This window comes from Fukomys damarensis, unplaced genomic scaffold (genome assembly GCF_012274545.1).
Source record: "Fukomys damarensis isolate Sample0158 unplaced genomic scaffold, DMR_v1.0_HiC HiC_scaffold_1, whole genome shotgun sequence".
Classification (NCBI taxonomy): domain Eukaryota; kingdom Metazoa; phylum Chordata; class Mammalia; order Rodentia; family Bathyergidae; genus Fukomys; species Fukomys damarensis.
The window spans coordinates 25,077,617-25,093,458 of record NW_022900913.1 but is presented as its reverse complement, the minus strand read 5'-3'; the positions used below and the strand labels follow the sequence as shown (position 1 = coordinate 25,093,458).

Sequence of the window (15,842 nt, the reverse complement as noted above, 5' to 3'; positions counted from 1 at the left end):
AAAAAACATGTATGTACAATTGTGTGTCAGCAGGAGGAACAGAAAAAATGTAGACTATTGTGACAAGCAACATAACATCAGGCTTATACAAACTAAGTCAGCTATGGATGTCATCAGAAAATATTTTATGGGACCACTGTCATAGATGCAGTCTATTATGGACCAAAAAATGAATATATAGACATGCATATATGTGTAAATATGTTTACGTGTAGTATCATAGAAAAATATTCACTCTTTGTCCCTGAAAGCCCCCACCGTTTTGTTTTGGTTTTGTTTTTGTTTTTTGAGACAGGGTCTCACTATGTAGTTGAGACTGACCTGGAACTCACTATGTAGCCCAGGCTGGTCTCAAACTTGCAGCCAACCTCCTGCCTCAGCCTCCCAAGTGCTGGGATTACAGGGTCTCAATGTAGTTGAGACTGACCTGGAACTCACTATGTAGCCCAGGCTGGTCTCAAACTTGCAGCCAACCTCCTGCCTCAGCCTCCCAAGTGCTGGGATTACAGGCGTGCGCCACCACACCCAGCCTTGGTTCGGTTTTTGAGACAGTTTCACCATGTAAATCAGGCTGGCCTTGAACTTATATAGCCCAGCAGTCAAAATTATATCCCTTCTGTCTCTACCTCCTGAGTACTGGGATTACAGGTATGCAGCATCACATGCAGCAAAACCCAATTTCTTGACTGTAAGTGTGGTGGAAGTACCTTTTGTTTGAGGTGCCTTTTGACAAATAAATAGCCTGAGAATTAAAGTTTGCAACTGTCAACTTCAATTCCAACCACTAACACTATGAGGGGGCCTGGGAATTGCACTGATTGCCAATGGCCAATGATTCAATAATCATACCTATGTAATGAAACATCCACAAAAATGCCCTACATGATAGGGTTCAGAGACCCAACTGGGTGAATATATGTTGGCAGCGTGATGCTCTTCCACTTGGCTGTTCCAGTTGTACCCTTTATAATAAATTATAGTGATTAAAGCATTTTCCTGACCTCTGGGTCACTTTAGTGAATTATCAAACCCAAGTTAGGGACTGTCAGAAGCCCCTGAATTTTTAGCTGGGTGATCAAAGGTACTAGTGACCACCTGAGAGATTTGGAACTGAAATCTGAAGTGCAGGCAGTTTTGTGGGACTTAGGCCCTTTATTTGTGGGATCTGACACTAACTTCACCTAAGGTCAGAATTTAACTCTTAAGACAACCCAGTAGTGTCAGAGAGAGAAAGGATACTGGAAAAGACACCATGCATTTGATGTCTCGTGTGTTGTAAGAAAGAACAGCTCAGCATGTGTATGTGTACAAATATATACTCCTGATGTACACATTTTGGGCAGAAATGTATATGTAATTTTAAAATAGTTCAGCAAAAAAGAATATTCAAAGAATGAGCATTCCTTATACTAGCCAACTTTCCCATAGATTTGAAATTTTCCACATGAAACACAGAACAGGTCTTTGGGATGGTAGCAAACACTCTTAAAGTGGTTACAAGATGTTCGAGTGAGGCATCATTGGAGACTCAGACTAGAAGCTACTCCCACAAATATTCTTAAGTCTCCTCTAATACAGACAGTACAGATCTTTAAATTCCTTAATTATAGGATCTCTTCTTGGAATCAACTCCTAACAGGGAATTGTTGGTATCAAATTCTGACCACAGGGCCAGGGATGCAGCTCAGAAGCATCTGCCCTACAAGCACAAGGTCCTGAGTTTGATGGGGGTGGGGGTGTTTCTGGTTACAGAATTGTGCTGGGGAGAGGCCACTACTGTAGGCAATGAAGTGTGAGGCAATTTGGAGATTATAAATCTTCAGATCAAATATCGCCATCTCCTTTTCCAACCACTGCCCTTACTTGAACATGAGAGCTAGTGGGACTGGAACTTCTTCAGTCCTTACAACCTTGGGTTTGTCTCAGAAATGAAACCACAAATAATAGGCCAATCCAAACAGGCTCTCTGGCTCTTATTTCTATGCTCATAATTTTTCTCTCTCCCTTCATACCTTTCTCCAGCATTGTCACAGGTGAGACAGATGTCTGCTGATGATGTACCACAGACATTTCATCTATCAAGGTCTTGCCCTCCAACTGCACTTGATTCCATACTAATTAGAGTTTTACTTGTGGTACCACATCACATACCATAGGTTACTCCTGTCCTATTATCCCTACCCTTAAAATAACGTGAGCCCTGTCCTCTTTGAACACATGTGCCATCTAATCCCAGAATACACCCACCCAGGACTGAGGACTAAAATCAGAGCCTTCACATTGAGCTACAAATCTAGCCCTTTCTTTTTTAAACAGGGTCTCACTAAATCACTAAGTTGCCCAGGCAAAGCTCAAATTTGCAGTCCTCCTGTCTCAATCTCCTAGAGCACTGGGACTACAGGTATGGACCACCATGCCTAGCCTAGAATACAATTTGGAGGGAGTTTAGCATTATTGCTGATAGCTATTACTATAGCTGTCACAGTGCCGACAGGAAGATATCACACTCAAATCACAACTTGAGGGGGGCATGATGGGTAATTTTAGGTGTCAACCTAACTATATTAACTATATTCCCGCAGGCTTAAAACCACCAGTGGTACATGCATGACTGTCAAGCAGTTCTTACCACCAGATGGAACAGTCCCATGCCACCCAATAGGACAATCATGTATCAATGGTTCAAGCCAACAGGAACATAACATATTCAAATCAGAGCCACCAGGCAATGAGATACACAAATTATGGCCCCATCGTGAACATGTTAAAAGGATACCCACATAGCTGGTAAAACATTTCAAGGTATGTCTGTGATGATGCTTCTGGAAGACACTGGAACTTGAATGAGTGGGCTGAGGAAAAATGTTCCTTATCCTTCATGTCAGGCACCATCCAACTGGCTTAACAAAAAGATGGGAAAGGTGAATCCCTACTCCTCTCCTAGAGCTAGCACACTCATCTCCTACCCTTGGATATCAGAACTCCAGATCAGGCCTTCAGCCTTGGACTTAAAAGTTTTATCATAGCTATGTTTCCCAGGCTTTCAGACTTATACTAAGCTATGCTACTAGCTTCCCTGCTTCCCCAGCCAGCAGGGAGCACATAGTGGAACTCCGCAACCTCTCTGTGAGTCAATCCCTAACAAATCTCTGTATCTCATTGCTGATTCGCTGGAAAATCCTAACAATTTCAGAGGAGTTCGGTAAAGAGTATTTAAATGTAAAAGTACAAGAATACCTCAGCAATATTAAGGTACACAGAACCAGTTAAGGCACTGGGCCAGTGGGACAGGTAAGGAGGTGGCTACCAGAAATCAGGACAAAACTAGAAATAGAAAAGTCAACTTTAGTTAAGGGACACAGCCAGTACAAGGCGACCTTGAAAGGAAGCTGGGAACTAGAGGTATCAATGTACGAGTTAATGTTCCTCCCTCTCTTACTTCCTAGTGTGGCTCTGCGCTTTTCAAACTAATAGCTGGAGAGCAAAGGAAGATACTGCTTGTCCATCCTGGTCAGCCCACAAGAGCCAGAGGGTGAGAAGTCACTCCAGAGGCACTCCAACCAGCCTCTAGGTCCAAAGCCTTTTCACTATACCTGTTAAAAATTTGGAAAGAGTGGAGAGAGTAAGGTCAGAAGTTTTATATTTCTTTCATTACTGGTTAAGATTCTCCCATACCAAAGGGGGAAGGGTAGGGGAAAGGAAATAAGGGAAAAGAAAAAATATGAGCATTGAAATAAAGAGTTTCTAAATGGGGAGGGGAGGAGGGGGTGAAAGGAGGACAGGGGCAAGGGGAAAAAATGAGAACCAAGAACTGTTCATGTGAAGGTATAGGATCCCATTAATGAATGTAACTGAATTGTAGACCTAGATTATACCAATAAACTCAATTTAAAAAAAAAGATTCTCCCACACCATCACAAGCCATGTGCCCGGAATTTGGCAGAGACTAAGCCAAAATGAGATCCCAATCTTTATACTCAAAACTAATTCAGCCTACCTGTATTTCAGGAGTTTTGGCCAGAGACAAAGCTAAAGAAGTGCAAACCAACCTTTACAATAAATAACTTCCTATTTAAAAATTCAAAAATCACTGATACAGAGCTCAGATCTGTTGAAGATATTCTCCATTGTTTCTAAGAGTTTCTTTGCCTATCAATTAATGGATCCTGTAGTGAGCAAGAAGCATTCCCCCACATTCAGAAAAAAAAGTCATAGGTCAAAAATTGATCCACTTGTGGGCCGGAGCTTTAGCTCAGTGGCACCATGCCTGCCTTGCAAGGGCAAGATCCTGAGTTCGATCCCCAGTACAAAGAAAAATTGATCCACTTGTAAGTGTTCAGTTATCAAAAGATATGAATAAGGGGCTTGGGATTTAGCTCAGTAGCACCACGCCTGCTTTGCAAGCACAAGGTCCTGAGTCCAATCCCCAGTACTGCCAAAAAAAAAAAAAAATGCATAAAAGATATGAATAAGAATTCTGAAAACCATAGGACCTCTGAAATTATTTTTCAATTGGTAACAGTTTTCTCCAAACCTCAACAGGATTTTTTTCTTATCTTGGGTTATTAAATGTATCCAGGTATCGGATAACAGGAAGAAGTCACGGAAAAAAAAATAAAACCACAGCTAACCTCAAAAGTAAATGTAAATATTGTACGAAGGCAACTCTGTACCTTCACTTGTATCTGCACTACATTCAGTCACACTCACTAGACTACACATCCACCCGCAGCCACCATCCCATTGTGATCTTACACAACCACGTTAACTCAATTAAATTCTCCATGAACCAGCCTTTGCCCTCCTGATCCTTGCTAATATCAGCAGTGGTCTTCATTTTACCAAATCTTCATAAATGACAAAGTAGTCTGAGAAAAACTGAGGAGCCACCAGAATGGAGACTAAAGAACAGAATCAAGTAAGATACATGAAACTGGGTTAGATTTGGCTATAAGACACTGACAAAATTTGAATAAGGTCTCTGAAGGTAGATGTTCAGGAGTCCTAACATTCTGGCAGCAACTTGCATACTCTGAAAATAAAGTCCAATTAGTCCCTTATTTTAAAAATTGTAAAATTAGAACTTCACCTCACTTTCCATGGTACATGAGTTACTACACACACACTTTAGTTGAGTTCTGTACTTTGGTGAAAAAAAGCACTTCACCTTTTTGTAACCAAGGGAGATTACAAGTGGTTGAAATTTAGGGTGTTTTCTCAGCAGAATTAGAGAAAAATGGCCTAAGTCATCTTCTAACTACATTAAGCTATCCAGCAAAAGTATAAACCATTTAAACTATTGGGAGACTAAGAGTGAAATGAGAGATATTTATTCTCAAACAGTAGGTAACTATTAAACCAGGACTAAAATGGCTATGAAAATAGGACTTGAAAATCTAACCTCTGTAAGGAATCTATGTGAAGCGAGTGAGGAAAAAAGTTCGGTGCAGCAACATCTTTTCCTCAGACAGATATAGACAGACTGTTACATAATAAATAATTCCATGTAATTCTTTCACTATTCATTATTTTTCAACCCCTTTTGTAGTTCCATAACTTCTTGACCCCATACTACATAAATTTCAAATACTGCTTTTTTTCCTTTTGCGATCGGACTTTTGAATCTGTTTCATTAAAACCAATTTACAGATGAAAGTGGAACAAACTGGGAGTCGTAAGCAGTTTTCCATGGATTTACCTGTGTGAGCTCCTAAACAGCAATTTATATGAGATCTTTTAACATAACTAAGCAAAAATACTGATTTACAAGGAATTATAAATGAAAGAGCTATAAATGAAAATGTAAGTTTGAAATACTCAAAGAAGTGCATTATACAGCTAAATATACCAAAGAATCAGACTGCAAAACACTCAGATAAGAAAAAAAGAGGCTGTATACACCTTGGTATTTTTCCATTTGGATCAGGAAGATGGAAAAAACAGGCCCACTCCACCCTCTCCCAGAGATCTTCAAAGATTTAACACTCAAAGTTTACTACAAATTCCAGAGTATTCACATAGAAAAGAATTCTATTTGTTAACAAAACCCATTCAATAGATAAATTATCCATTCATGTTCAGATATGTGAAACTGGGATAACACAAAGGGCACATTTCTTATTTTTATTTCAACATTTAAAATATTCACAGGTGGAGTATTAGTCATTGGCTTCTCCATGGAAGATGTACCAAATAAAACATACAAGCATTCCACAATTACAGAATTACATATTTGTGATTATGTGCATGTTTACACTACAGTTTATGTGGGAAAACACCTTTAAAAAAAAACTTTTTAGTGTTTCATTGTACTAATTTCCATAAAAAGAGAAACAAAAAGAATTTCAGGAAATATACCTAAATATTAGTCAGCAGTTTGTTTTCAATTTCAGACTTTGATAGTACTCTGCTAACATACCTGTCAGGAACACTCCCAAAATCAATACTCAATTCTTTTTTTCCCTCAGTAGACAAGCCAGGATGAACCTTCATTTATACTCCCAAGTCTTTGTTTCTATGCATATTACACAAATTAGATTGATCATCACAGCATCTTAACTAGCTAATAATGAGGTAGGAGTATTCTTCAGAAGTTTTTAGGCATTTATGAAGCAAAACAAATAAGAATAATCAAATTATATAAAGTTTTTTTTTCAGTGGTTCTTTAAATAAAATGCCAAGAATGCTGGAAATTGGCCCAATACTGCTCATACTTCAAAGATAAAGCAGAAAATCCCATTAGAAAGCCCTGCTATATATAAAGGGCAAAACCTGAGTACTGATATCAATTAAATTTCTTCCTGGGAGAAATCTTACTAAGGAGTAAAGTTTAAACAGAAATTAATGTACTCTATCATTTCTTTTCAATATAAATTGGTATCCTTTCTTTTAACCCAGTTGTCTTTTTTAATAAGTATACAAAGACTAAAATTTTTGGTATATCTTATCGAGTAACATAATAAAATGTATTTAGCAGTCAATTTACCAAACTGCTACAGAAAATACTCCTTATTTGAAGTGTTTATTAGGCTAAACAGCTAGTAAGTGCCAAGGTAATAAATTGCAGCACCATCTCTGTATAGGCAGATTATTTCAAAATGCATACATCTCAAAATTCATATAAACCTAGGAAATTTATCCATCCTCTTCATCTACACCAAAATCAAAATTCTATGTTCTAACTACCCTTTCTGAATGCCAAAAATAAGTATTTTACAAAAATATCCAATTAACAGGACATATATGTTCCCAAATAAGGGGGGGAGAGGAATCATTGATGATTTGTCTAAAACACATACAGTATTCTGAACACTGATAATCTGATAACAAATAAACTACAAGAAAAGAGATTTCCTATTTTACTAAATTGCACCTTAATTAAGGTTACTGCAAAATACACTAAAATTCATCTAAAGAAGCTAAAATACAACAGAAAAGCTACCAGGAAACAAGAAAAAGAGAAAGGCCACTACCAGTATATGTGGCTTGGTAGCTGATTTTAAAACTAAGTTCTTGTCAGTTCTACTACAAAATGTTTTAAACATAGGAATCAAACCTGGTAACAGAATAGTGCAATTCTCTTATATGGTAGCCCTTAATGGCAGTAATCATTTGAGATTTGCTACCATAATTTGTCAATAATAATTTTTTAACTCTTTAAACCTATCTTTACTCTTCTACCTCTAATTATGTCCCATCAGTGTGATCAGAATCTCAAAATAGCCTATGTATATCATTTAGTTTGGATAAAATTCTTTCTTTTCCATATGCCACCCTCCTTAATTTGAGTATCAGTTTCCTTAACATTCTTTTCCTAAAGCACACCACGCCCTATTTATTGCTGCAAAGCCCCTGTAATCTGTGCCTCACATCCATGTTTCATCATTATAGTAAAAATGAAAAGCACCTAAAAGTGTATTAAAACTAATATCAAATCTAGAAAACCATTGCCCAGTAGATTAGATGCAAAATAACCAACTTTACTGAAGCAAAAGCCAAAAAACCTACATATAATATCCTCTTACCCCTAAAAACTGACCACATTACCTACTATGACAGTAAAGCTCACCAATATCTCTGGCTATATAACCCATATTTAATGTTATAAAATAAAATGTTAGGCCAGTAAGCTTTCACAATGTTTATTAAATCCTAGTCTAGTTTAACAATATCTGATTTTATAGACACCATCCCATGGTAATACATGTTTACTAAGTGAAAGCTATTCAGACATCTAAGTCCTTATTTTTTGTAGACTAAGCAATAACTACACAGAACACTATGGATAATGACATACACTTGCTCAAAGTTTTCATACAAGACATGTTATCAATCTATACCTGCTAATAATTTTAATACAGTAGTTAGTGATTGTAGTTCTTATATAATCTGACTCTAAGTACCTTATTGAGATAACATTTTGACAGTTTCACTGAACTTTCCAACTTAGCATAACACATTTAAGGAAAATAATATAGAGTAAAATGAAAACAGGAAAGTCAAACAATGAGGTGCAAAAGTCAGATAAATTTATACAACTGGTTGGAAGGGAAGAGATCAAGTATGGATTTCATGAATCAAAAGTTTAAAAACTCATTGCAACACACATCCTCTTCAAAGTAAAAGCTGAGTTAAAACTAATAGGTCTATAAAATTGCTGTTACTCTGGGCCTTAAACAGTACCTAGTCTTCTGATCAAAAAAGGCCACAACAGTTAAACGATTGGAATTACTTGATTTTATTTTACACTAGGGAGTGGACACAAAGCAATCCTCCTTAATAAAGTTGACAATTAGCTTCACTGAGAACATTTTTAATAACGCACATTAAAAAAAAGTATTCATCTTACAAATTGTTCTGCAATCGAAATATACAACAGCTTGGAAAACAACGTTTAGAAAAACAAAAGCCAATGTAAAAAGACAGAGTAAAACAACTAGAACAGTACAGGTTTTTATGGCTCAGATTCTACAGTTTTCTTACTGCATCATCAATGTCAGAAATCTGCTCCTTCAGCTGGCTCCACTGCTCCGGATTTAAAGAAATACCTAAAACAAATTTTAAATGTTTAAAAGCTGAAAAATCTATTCAAGCCTTCTTGAGGATTTCCATTAATTCCAACTAATACTTTTCAAAACATGCCATTTTTTTCTCTGTGGGGCTTTTTTTGCAGTACTGGGGATCAAACTTGGGGCCTCAAGCACACAAAGCATCTACCCTACCAATGAGTTACATCACCAGTCCCAAAACTGCCATTTTCAAGGGCACAATTAAGACTCAAATCTTACAACAGTTTTTTGTTTTTGTTTTTGTTTGTTTTGTCTTGCTTTTTGAGACAGGGTCTCACTATGTAGTTGAGATTGACTTGGAACTATGTAGCCCAGGCTGGTCTCAAATTCACAGCAATCCTCCTGCCTCAGCCTCCCAAGTGCTGGTGTTACAGGCATGTGCCACATGCCCGGCTCTTACAACTGTTAAAGATTTATCCTGATTTCCTGAACATAAATGTTACAGGCATGTGCCACATGCCCGGCTCTTACAACTGTTAAAGATTTATCCTGATTTCCTGAACATAACAAGCTTGTACTAAACCAGACTTCCCACAGTAGCTACTGAATGCCTATTACAATAAGAACCAATGATGATTTGCAGATACACCTGCAAGTTGCCAACTAAGTGGGCAAGTCCAGATTTGACACATGACACCCTCATACATTCAGTTGGTTCTAACATTTGCTCCAAATTTCCACAGGAATTCAAGGTGAATGACTGTGCTGAGTTCTTCTAAAATCATCCATTTTACTTTGTAAATATCTGGGACATAATTCACAAAGTACTCTTATTCATATGTATGTATGTATATATATACATACTTATGACTGAGAGTACATTCTGGAGCCATGCTGCATGCTACTGGCTTTCACTATCACTAATTATATAACCCTAAAAAAGATTATACTATTTTCTGAGCTTCAGTTTCCTCACCAGTACAATGATATTTTAATTATGACATTAACCTTTACTACACCATTAAAGGTTGTTGTAAATTATTTAATATGGTTAAATGAAAAAAGAACTTAGTGTACCATCTAACATGTATATAAACACTTGAACTAATGTATTTCTCAGAAAATATGGCTAAGAGGTCATGAAATTGAAAACAAGGAGAATATACAGGGACAATACCTAGGAAGCATTTTAAAGCTAATCAAATTGTTAAAGGAAATATTTACAGGAACAAATCTGGGCATTAGGCACTCTGGAACAACGTGAATGAATAATCCAGAAACGACTTCAACATGATAAGGTACAAAATATAGAAAGGTTGTCTTTAATAAATCCCAAAACTGCATGAAGCAAACAAGTGGTACCTTTAAAACTGACAAGCAGGCAGAACAGTACTAAATTAAGAATCACTTTTTTCATCAGCAAAAGATCAACTTAAGAGCAACTATCTAAATACATACACTTATATTGGGTTGAACAAATAAAATATCCTCTAGCTATTCAGTGACTGAATAAAGTATGTTTCTACACACTAACAGGGCTGGGACTTGAAGTACAAACAGGAGGACAGAGACCAAAAGAAGGATACTGTTGTACAGACTATCCCTTAGGACTGAATAAATGGGAGGCAATATAAACTGGAGTTTTCCATTCTTGATTTTACAACTTTCTAGATAGTGCCTAAAATTTTCAATATGCTGTAATATTAAAATTGCATTCAAGTAAATTAGCAACCAATTAAAGTGGTATTAGAAATGTTACTTTTCAGGCTGGGGATTTAGCTCAGTGGTTCCGCCACCTGCCTCACAAGTGCAAGGGTACAAGTTCGATCCCCGGTACCAAAAAAAAAAAAAAAAGAAAAGAAAAGAAAAGAAAAGAAAAGAAAAGACTAACAACAAAAGAAATGTTACTTTTCTGTTTTATTCCCAACAGATGAATTTACGACACCTCACTGGAAAAGGATTAAGTATCTTGCCCAAAATGATTACAAGAATCAACTGGCTAATGCTTATTTTTGCCATACCAACATTTATTTCAACTTCAAGTAAGACAGGTTACTTAGAGACATTCTAATAATGTCTTAACATTAGAACCAGAAGCCTTACCTTTTCTTCCTGGTTTCATTTCACCTTCTGGATCCATCCAATATTCTCTAATATCAATTAGAACTTTCCCTTTAAAGTCCCGAACACTGACATATCTCATTTTCCCAATCTGCAGAAAAAACAAAAACATAAAAAGAGGTATTCCTTTCAACGGTGATATATTTTGGCAGTCATGACCATACTTATGTTAAAAAACTTGCTGCAAAGGAATTCTAGTTTTAAACATGAAAATGACTTTTTCTCAGTATTAGAACTGTAATCAACAGAAATCACTGTTGAAAAAAATTCTCAAAACAGAATGAAATAAAGCATACTTCCCATTTCCAACCATTTTTAAATTTTTAAAACATTATTAGTAAAAGAGTAGTTGCTATGGAAAATAATCATGGAGGTTCCTCAAAAATTAAAAACAGTATTATCAACAATCTCATTTTTGAGTATAGTTATATGTCACTTAATGACAGAGTATGTTCTAAGAAATATGTCATAGGCAACTTTGTCATTGTGTGAATATCAGAGTGTACTTAGATATTCTAACTAAGACAGCTACACTGTCACCAGGCAATGTATCTTATGGGACCAGTACTCTATGTATATGTGATCCATCACTGACTGCAACGTTATTAAGTGTACAGCTATATGTCTATCCAAAAGAATTGACAACAGGGTCACCAAAAGATACAAAGTGTAATTAATATATATCTGGTTAAAATTAAGACAGTGAAAGACACACTGCCATTAATCCCCCTGATAATGCTCCTCCTTCTTCAAACACTTATCATTCTTGCCATTTTCCAAACCAGTTCTAAAAGCCCTCTTTTGTGATAAGGTATGATTAAAAAAAAAAAAAATACAGTAAATCCTCCTGCCAAGAGGGTTATCAAACAAAAGGCAGGCTCATAAAAACACTACAGTATATCTACATTCACCTTTATTCACCAAACCTATCATCATGAGACTTCTGGCTTATCCCCAAAGTCAAATGACCATGAAAGGGAAAACTTTGAATTAATTCAGAACACTGAGGCAACCACAACGGTGCCATCTAAAGATGCTTACAAAAAAACTTTCAGAAAGTATCAAGAACAATGGAGAGTAAGTGTGCTCAAAGCAAGTGGAAGTATTTGGGGAGCAAAGTTAATGGCAGTGGTGTTTTTTTTTCTGTAATACATTTTTATAAAACATGAGCATTTGCCATATTTGTCAATCACCGTGCATTAGCACACCAATGTTCTTAACTGTGTTATTTACAAAAGGCAAGAAGAAATCAAAATGTTCATCCACAAATTAATGGATAAACAAAACTTGGTATACATATACAATGGAATGTTATTCAAAAAAGAAATTCTGACATGCTACAACAGGAACAGATCTTGAACACACTATGCTAAGGAAGAAACCAGCCATAAAGCAATGGTAATACTGTTTGATTCAACCTATTCAGGAGATATTTAAAGTCTAAAGCAGTCAAATTCACAAAAGTAAGGGTAATTTGGTAATTATCCAGGACTGGGGAGAACGGGGAAGAGTTTTTTTTTTAATGGGTATAGTGTTAATTTTGCATGATGGAAAAACCGGTTCTAAAGACCTGCTTCACAATGTAGTCTTTCTTATCACAATTTTTTAAAATTACTAGTGAGCAAAATCTTGCAGTAAACTACCACCAAAAGAATCTACAGATTCTGCTAGCAATGTTGCCTTAGCAACTGTTCTGAACATAGGAATCCTGAGTTCCAGTCAACAGCAACATACTTTTCCTTTTGACATTCATTTCAAATAACATCTTCAATATACTTTAATCAGTCAAACTGAAAACAAAACTATTCATAGAAAATTATTTTTCAAAACCTTTATTCTGCTACCTAACATAAACCACAAATTCTAGAGGATAAATGAAAAAGGCTTTACTCAACAAAGCATTTGCTAGTACTTTTCTAAAACTCACTAGGTATAGTTAGAAAAAATGCGGCACTGGAATACAGACAGATATAAATGGATTAGAATGCAAACAGAGGTAGGCATATATTTAATATAGTCACCCATTTTCTTTACAAAGACCCAAGGTAACTCAAAGGAAACCTATCTGTAGGGGAGAAAGGATAGCAATCCTTATGTCATAATTTGAGAAATAATCCTCCACTGATCACAGACTTAAACACAAAAACCAAAACTGTGGCTATGGGGTAGATAAATTATGTCCTGGATAGGATGAACAATCAATTTTTAAAATGAGAGAAAAACTGATAAAATGACTTCAGCCAGACTTTGGCCTTCCGGATAAGCCTGAAGAGAAAACAGGACAAGAAGACTACAAAAAATAATGAGCTGATCTGAATTTAAACTAGATTACTTTAAAAATACTAAAAGTTTCCTTAAGTAAAACAAAAAAAAAAAAAATTGGGGGTCAGGGATTTAGCGCAGTGGTGTCACCACCTGCCTCACAAGCACAAGGTTGAGTTTGATACCTGGCACCAAAAAAAAAAAAAAAAATCAATATATTTATTTCAACAAAGGATTTATACACAGTATATAGTTTTACAACAGAACCTAATTTTTTTTGTTTTTTTGTTTTGTTTTTTGGTTGTTTTTTTTTTTTTGGTACCGGGCATTGAACTTGGGTCCTTGCACTTGCAAGGCAGGTCACCGAACCGCTGAGCTAAATCCCTGGCCCCTAATTTTTTTTTTAAAAAAAAAAAGGACAAAAAGAGCTGAACATACTCTTAACAACAGATAGGAAAATAGCCAAAAACTTATCAAAGATGTACAATGAATTAAGACATTAGAGCCAGGGATTTGGCTCAATGGTTCCGCCACCTGACTCGCAAGCACAAGGACCCAAGTTCAATCCCCAGTACCAAAAAAAAAAAAGACTAGGGAAATGCAAAATAAAACCATAATGAGCTACTACTACATACACATTAACATTTTAGTTTACAAAAAGAAACTTTTAGATGAACGTGACCAACAATTTTTCCCTATGAGAAGTAATTAAAATTCAAAAATTCTTATAAAACATTAAAAAAGAGAAATGACCAGGAAATAGTAGAGAGATGTAGAATAGAGATCACTGCAATCCTATTTTATAGGAAGCAGAGATGTCATATGTATTTTCACATGCATATATCTAGAGACTAACAGGAAAAATATAGCATATATCATACACAAGTATGATTCTTAAAAGAAAAATTTTTTTTTTTACTCCTTGATTCCTCTCAGAGAATCTAAAAAGGCTAGGAATAATCCACTTTCAAATACAAAAAATTAAAAAAGACTTTTAAAGGCACATCATTTTACAGACTCTCTTAAAGTCATTTAGTCTTCACTTGGATTAACAACATTTGACTCAGTAATGAACATTTTCAAAGAGTAACACTTCACCGATAAATTATAATTTAACAAATGCAGTATTACTGGATACTTTGTGCCTATCTCTGAAGGAAAGGATGCATGAAAGTCCCCTGCTCCAACCATTCTGACTTTAAGAGGTACCAAGTAATTACAACAGAATTCCCCAGGCTGTTTTTATTACACAAATGTTATCTCAGGAAGATCATCTCTCTAAACAGTGAAAATAGCTTTCAAAGTAATTTAAGACATCATTACCAAAAAAATTCAGTAAAGTGTAAGAAAATTAAGTCATCTGAAACCTCACTGTGTTGATAATAGTTTGAAAATGGTTCTACCCAGTATTTAGGAGACTGAGGCAATAGGATTGCCACAAGTTTGAGGCCAGCCTGAGATATATATAGTGAGTTCAAGGCCAGCCCCTAACTACATGAGACCCTCTTTCAAAAAAAAAAGCCAAGAGGCTGCTGAGGTAGCTCAGGGCTACATTCTTTTCCAACACACGAGACTCTGAATTCAATCCCCAGTATAAAGACAGAGACAGACATACACAAACACACACACACACACACACACACACACACCCCTTTCAGCTACTACAACACCCCACTTACTTTGAATTTTAGATCTATTTGTTTTGGGGAAGGCAACTGTGATATCTTGGATCCTAAAATACATGTGATGATATAGCAATGTATGAAAACATTCTGCTCTATAGGAGCTGTCTTCAAAGCACTTCCTTGCTATACAGAAAATACCAACTATTTTTTTAAAATCTCATAGGCGATGGGGATTTAGTTCAGTGGTTCCACCGCCTGCTTCACGAGCACAAGGACCTGAGTTAGAGTCCCAGTACCAAAAATAAATAAATAAAACCTTATAAAATACAGTGAGATTATTGTTTTTCCTCTTGAAAAATTTCATCTTCCTAACAGGTATCAAGCCATTATAAAAATGAAGCCCTCATTTAATATTAATCAATGTACTATAATGTGCACTTAAGCTGATTAAAATTTGTTATAACCACTAAAATATTTTTCTGTGACCAAAGTTTCCATTTTAAGGGAAAGCAATAAAATATCTTATCTCTTAGATTGTCAACACTAGTAAGTCTGTGAAAGCTACTTCAAAAACAATATCCACTGTTCTTCCTAGAGACAAGACTTCATAAATGAAGTATCTTAATGGCCTTAGAATGTTTAGCAACCTTTCCAAATGAAGATTTTAAGAACTGAAGCTCAAATCCAGCCTGGGCCACTGAGAACCCTGTCTTAAAAAATAAAAAGATTCAGGGGTCAGGGATTTAGCTAAGTGGTTCCACCACCTGCCTCGCAAGTGCAAGGTCCCTAGTTCAATACCCAATACCAAAAAAAAAAAAAAAAAAAA

General features: G+C 36.0%; 1 protein-coding gene across 1 annotated transcript in view; it reads right to left on the bottom strand.

The window, feature by feature from the left end:
• Positions 1-6,245: 6,245 nt before the first annotated feature.
• Positions 6,246-15,842, bottom strand: part of Sub1 (SUB1 regulator of transcription) — an 18,083-nt gene continuing 8,486 nt past the window's right edge. The window contains exons 4-5 of the mRNA XM_010605406.2: positions 11,112-11,220; positions 6,246-9,047 (exon numbers count right to left, since the gene is read on the bottom strand). Coding sequence (XP_010603708.1) covers positions 8,968-9,047; positions 11,112-11,220 — 189 coding nt within the window. The 3' untranslated portion in view covers positions 6,246-8,967. The remainder of the gene's footprint in view (positions 9,048-11,111; positions 11,221-15,842) is intronic.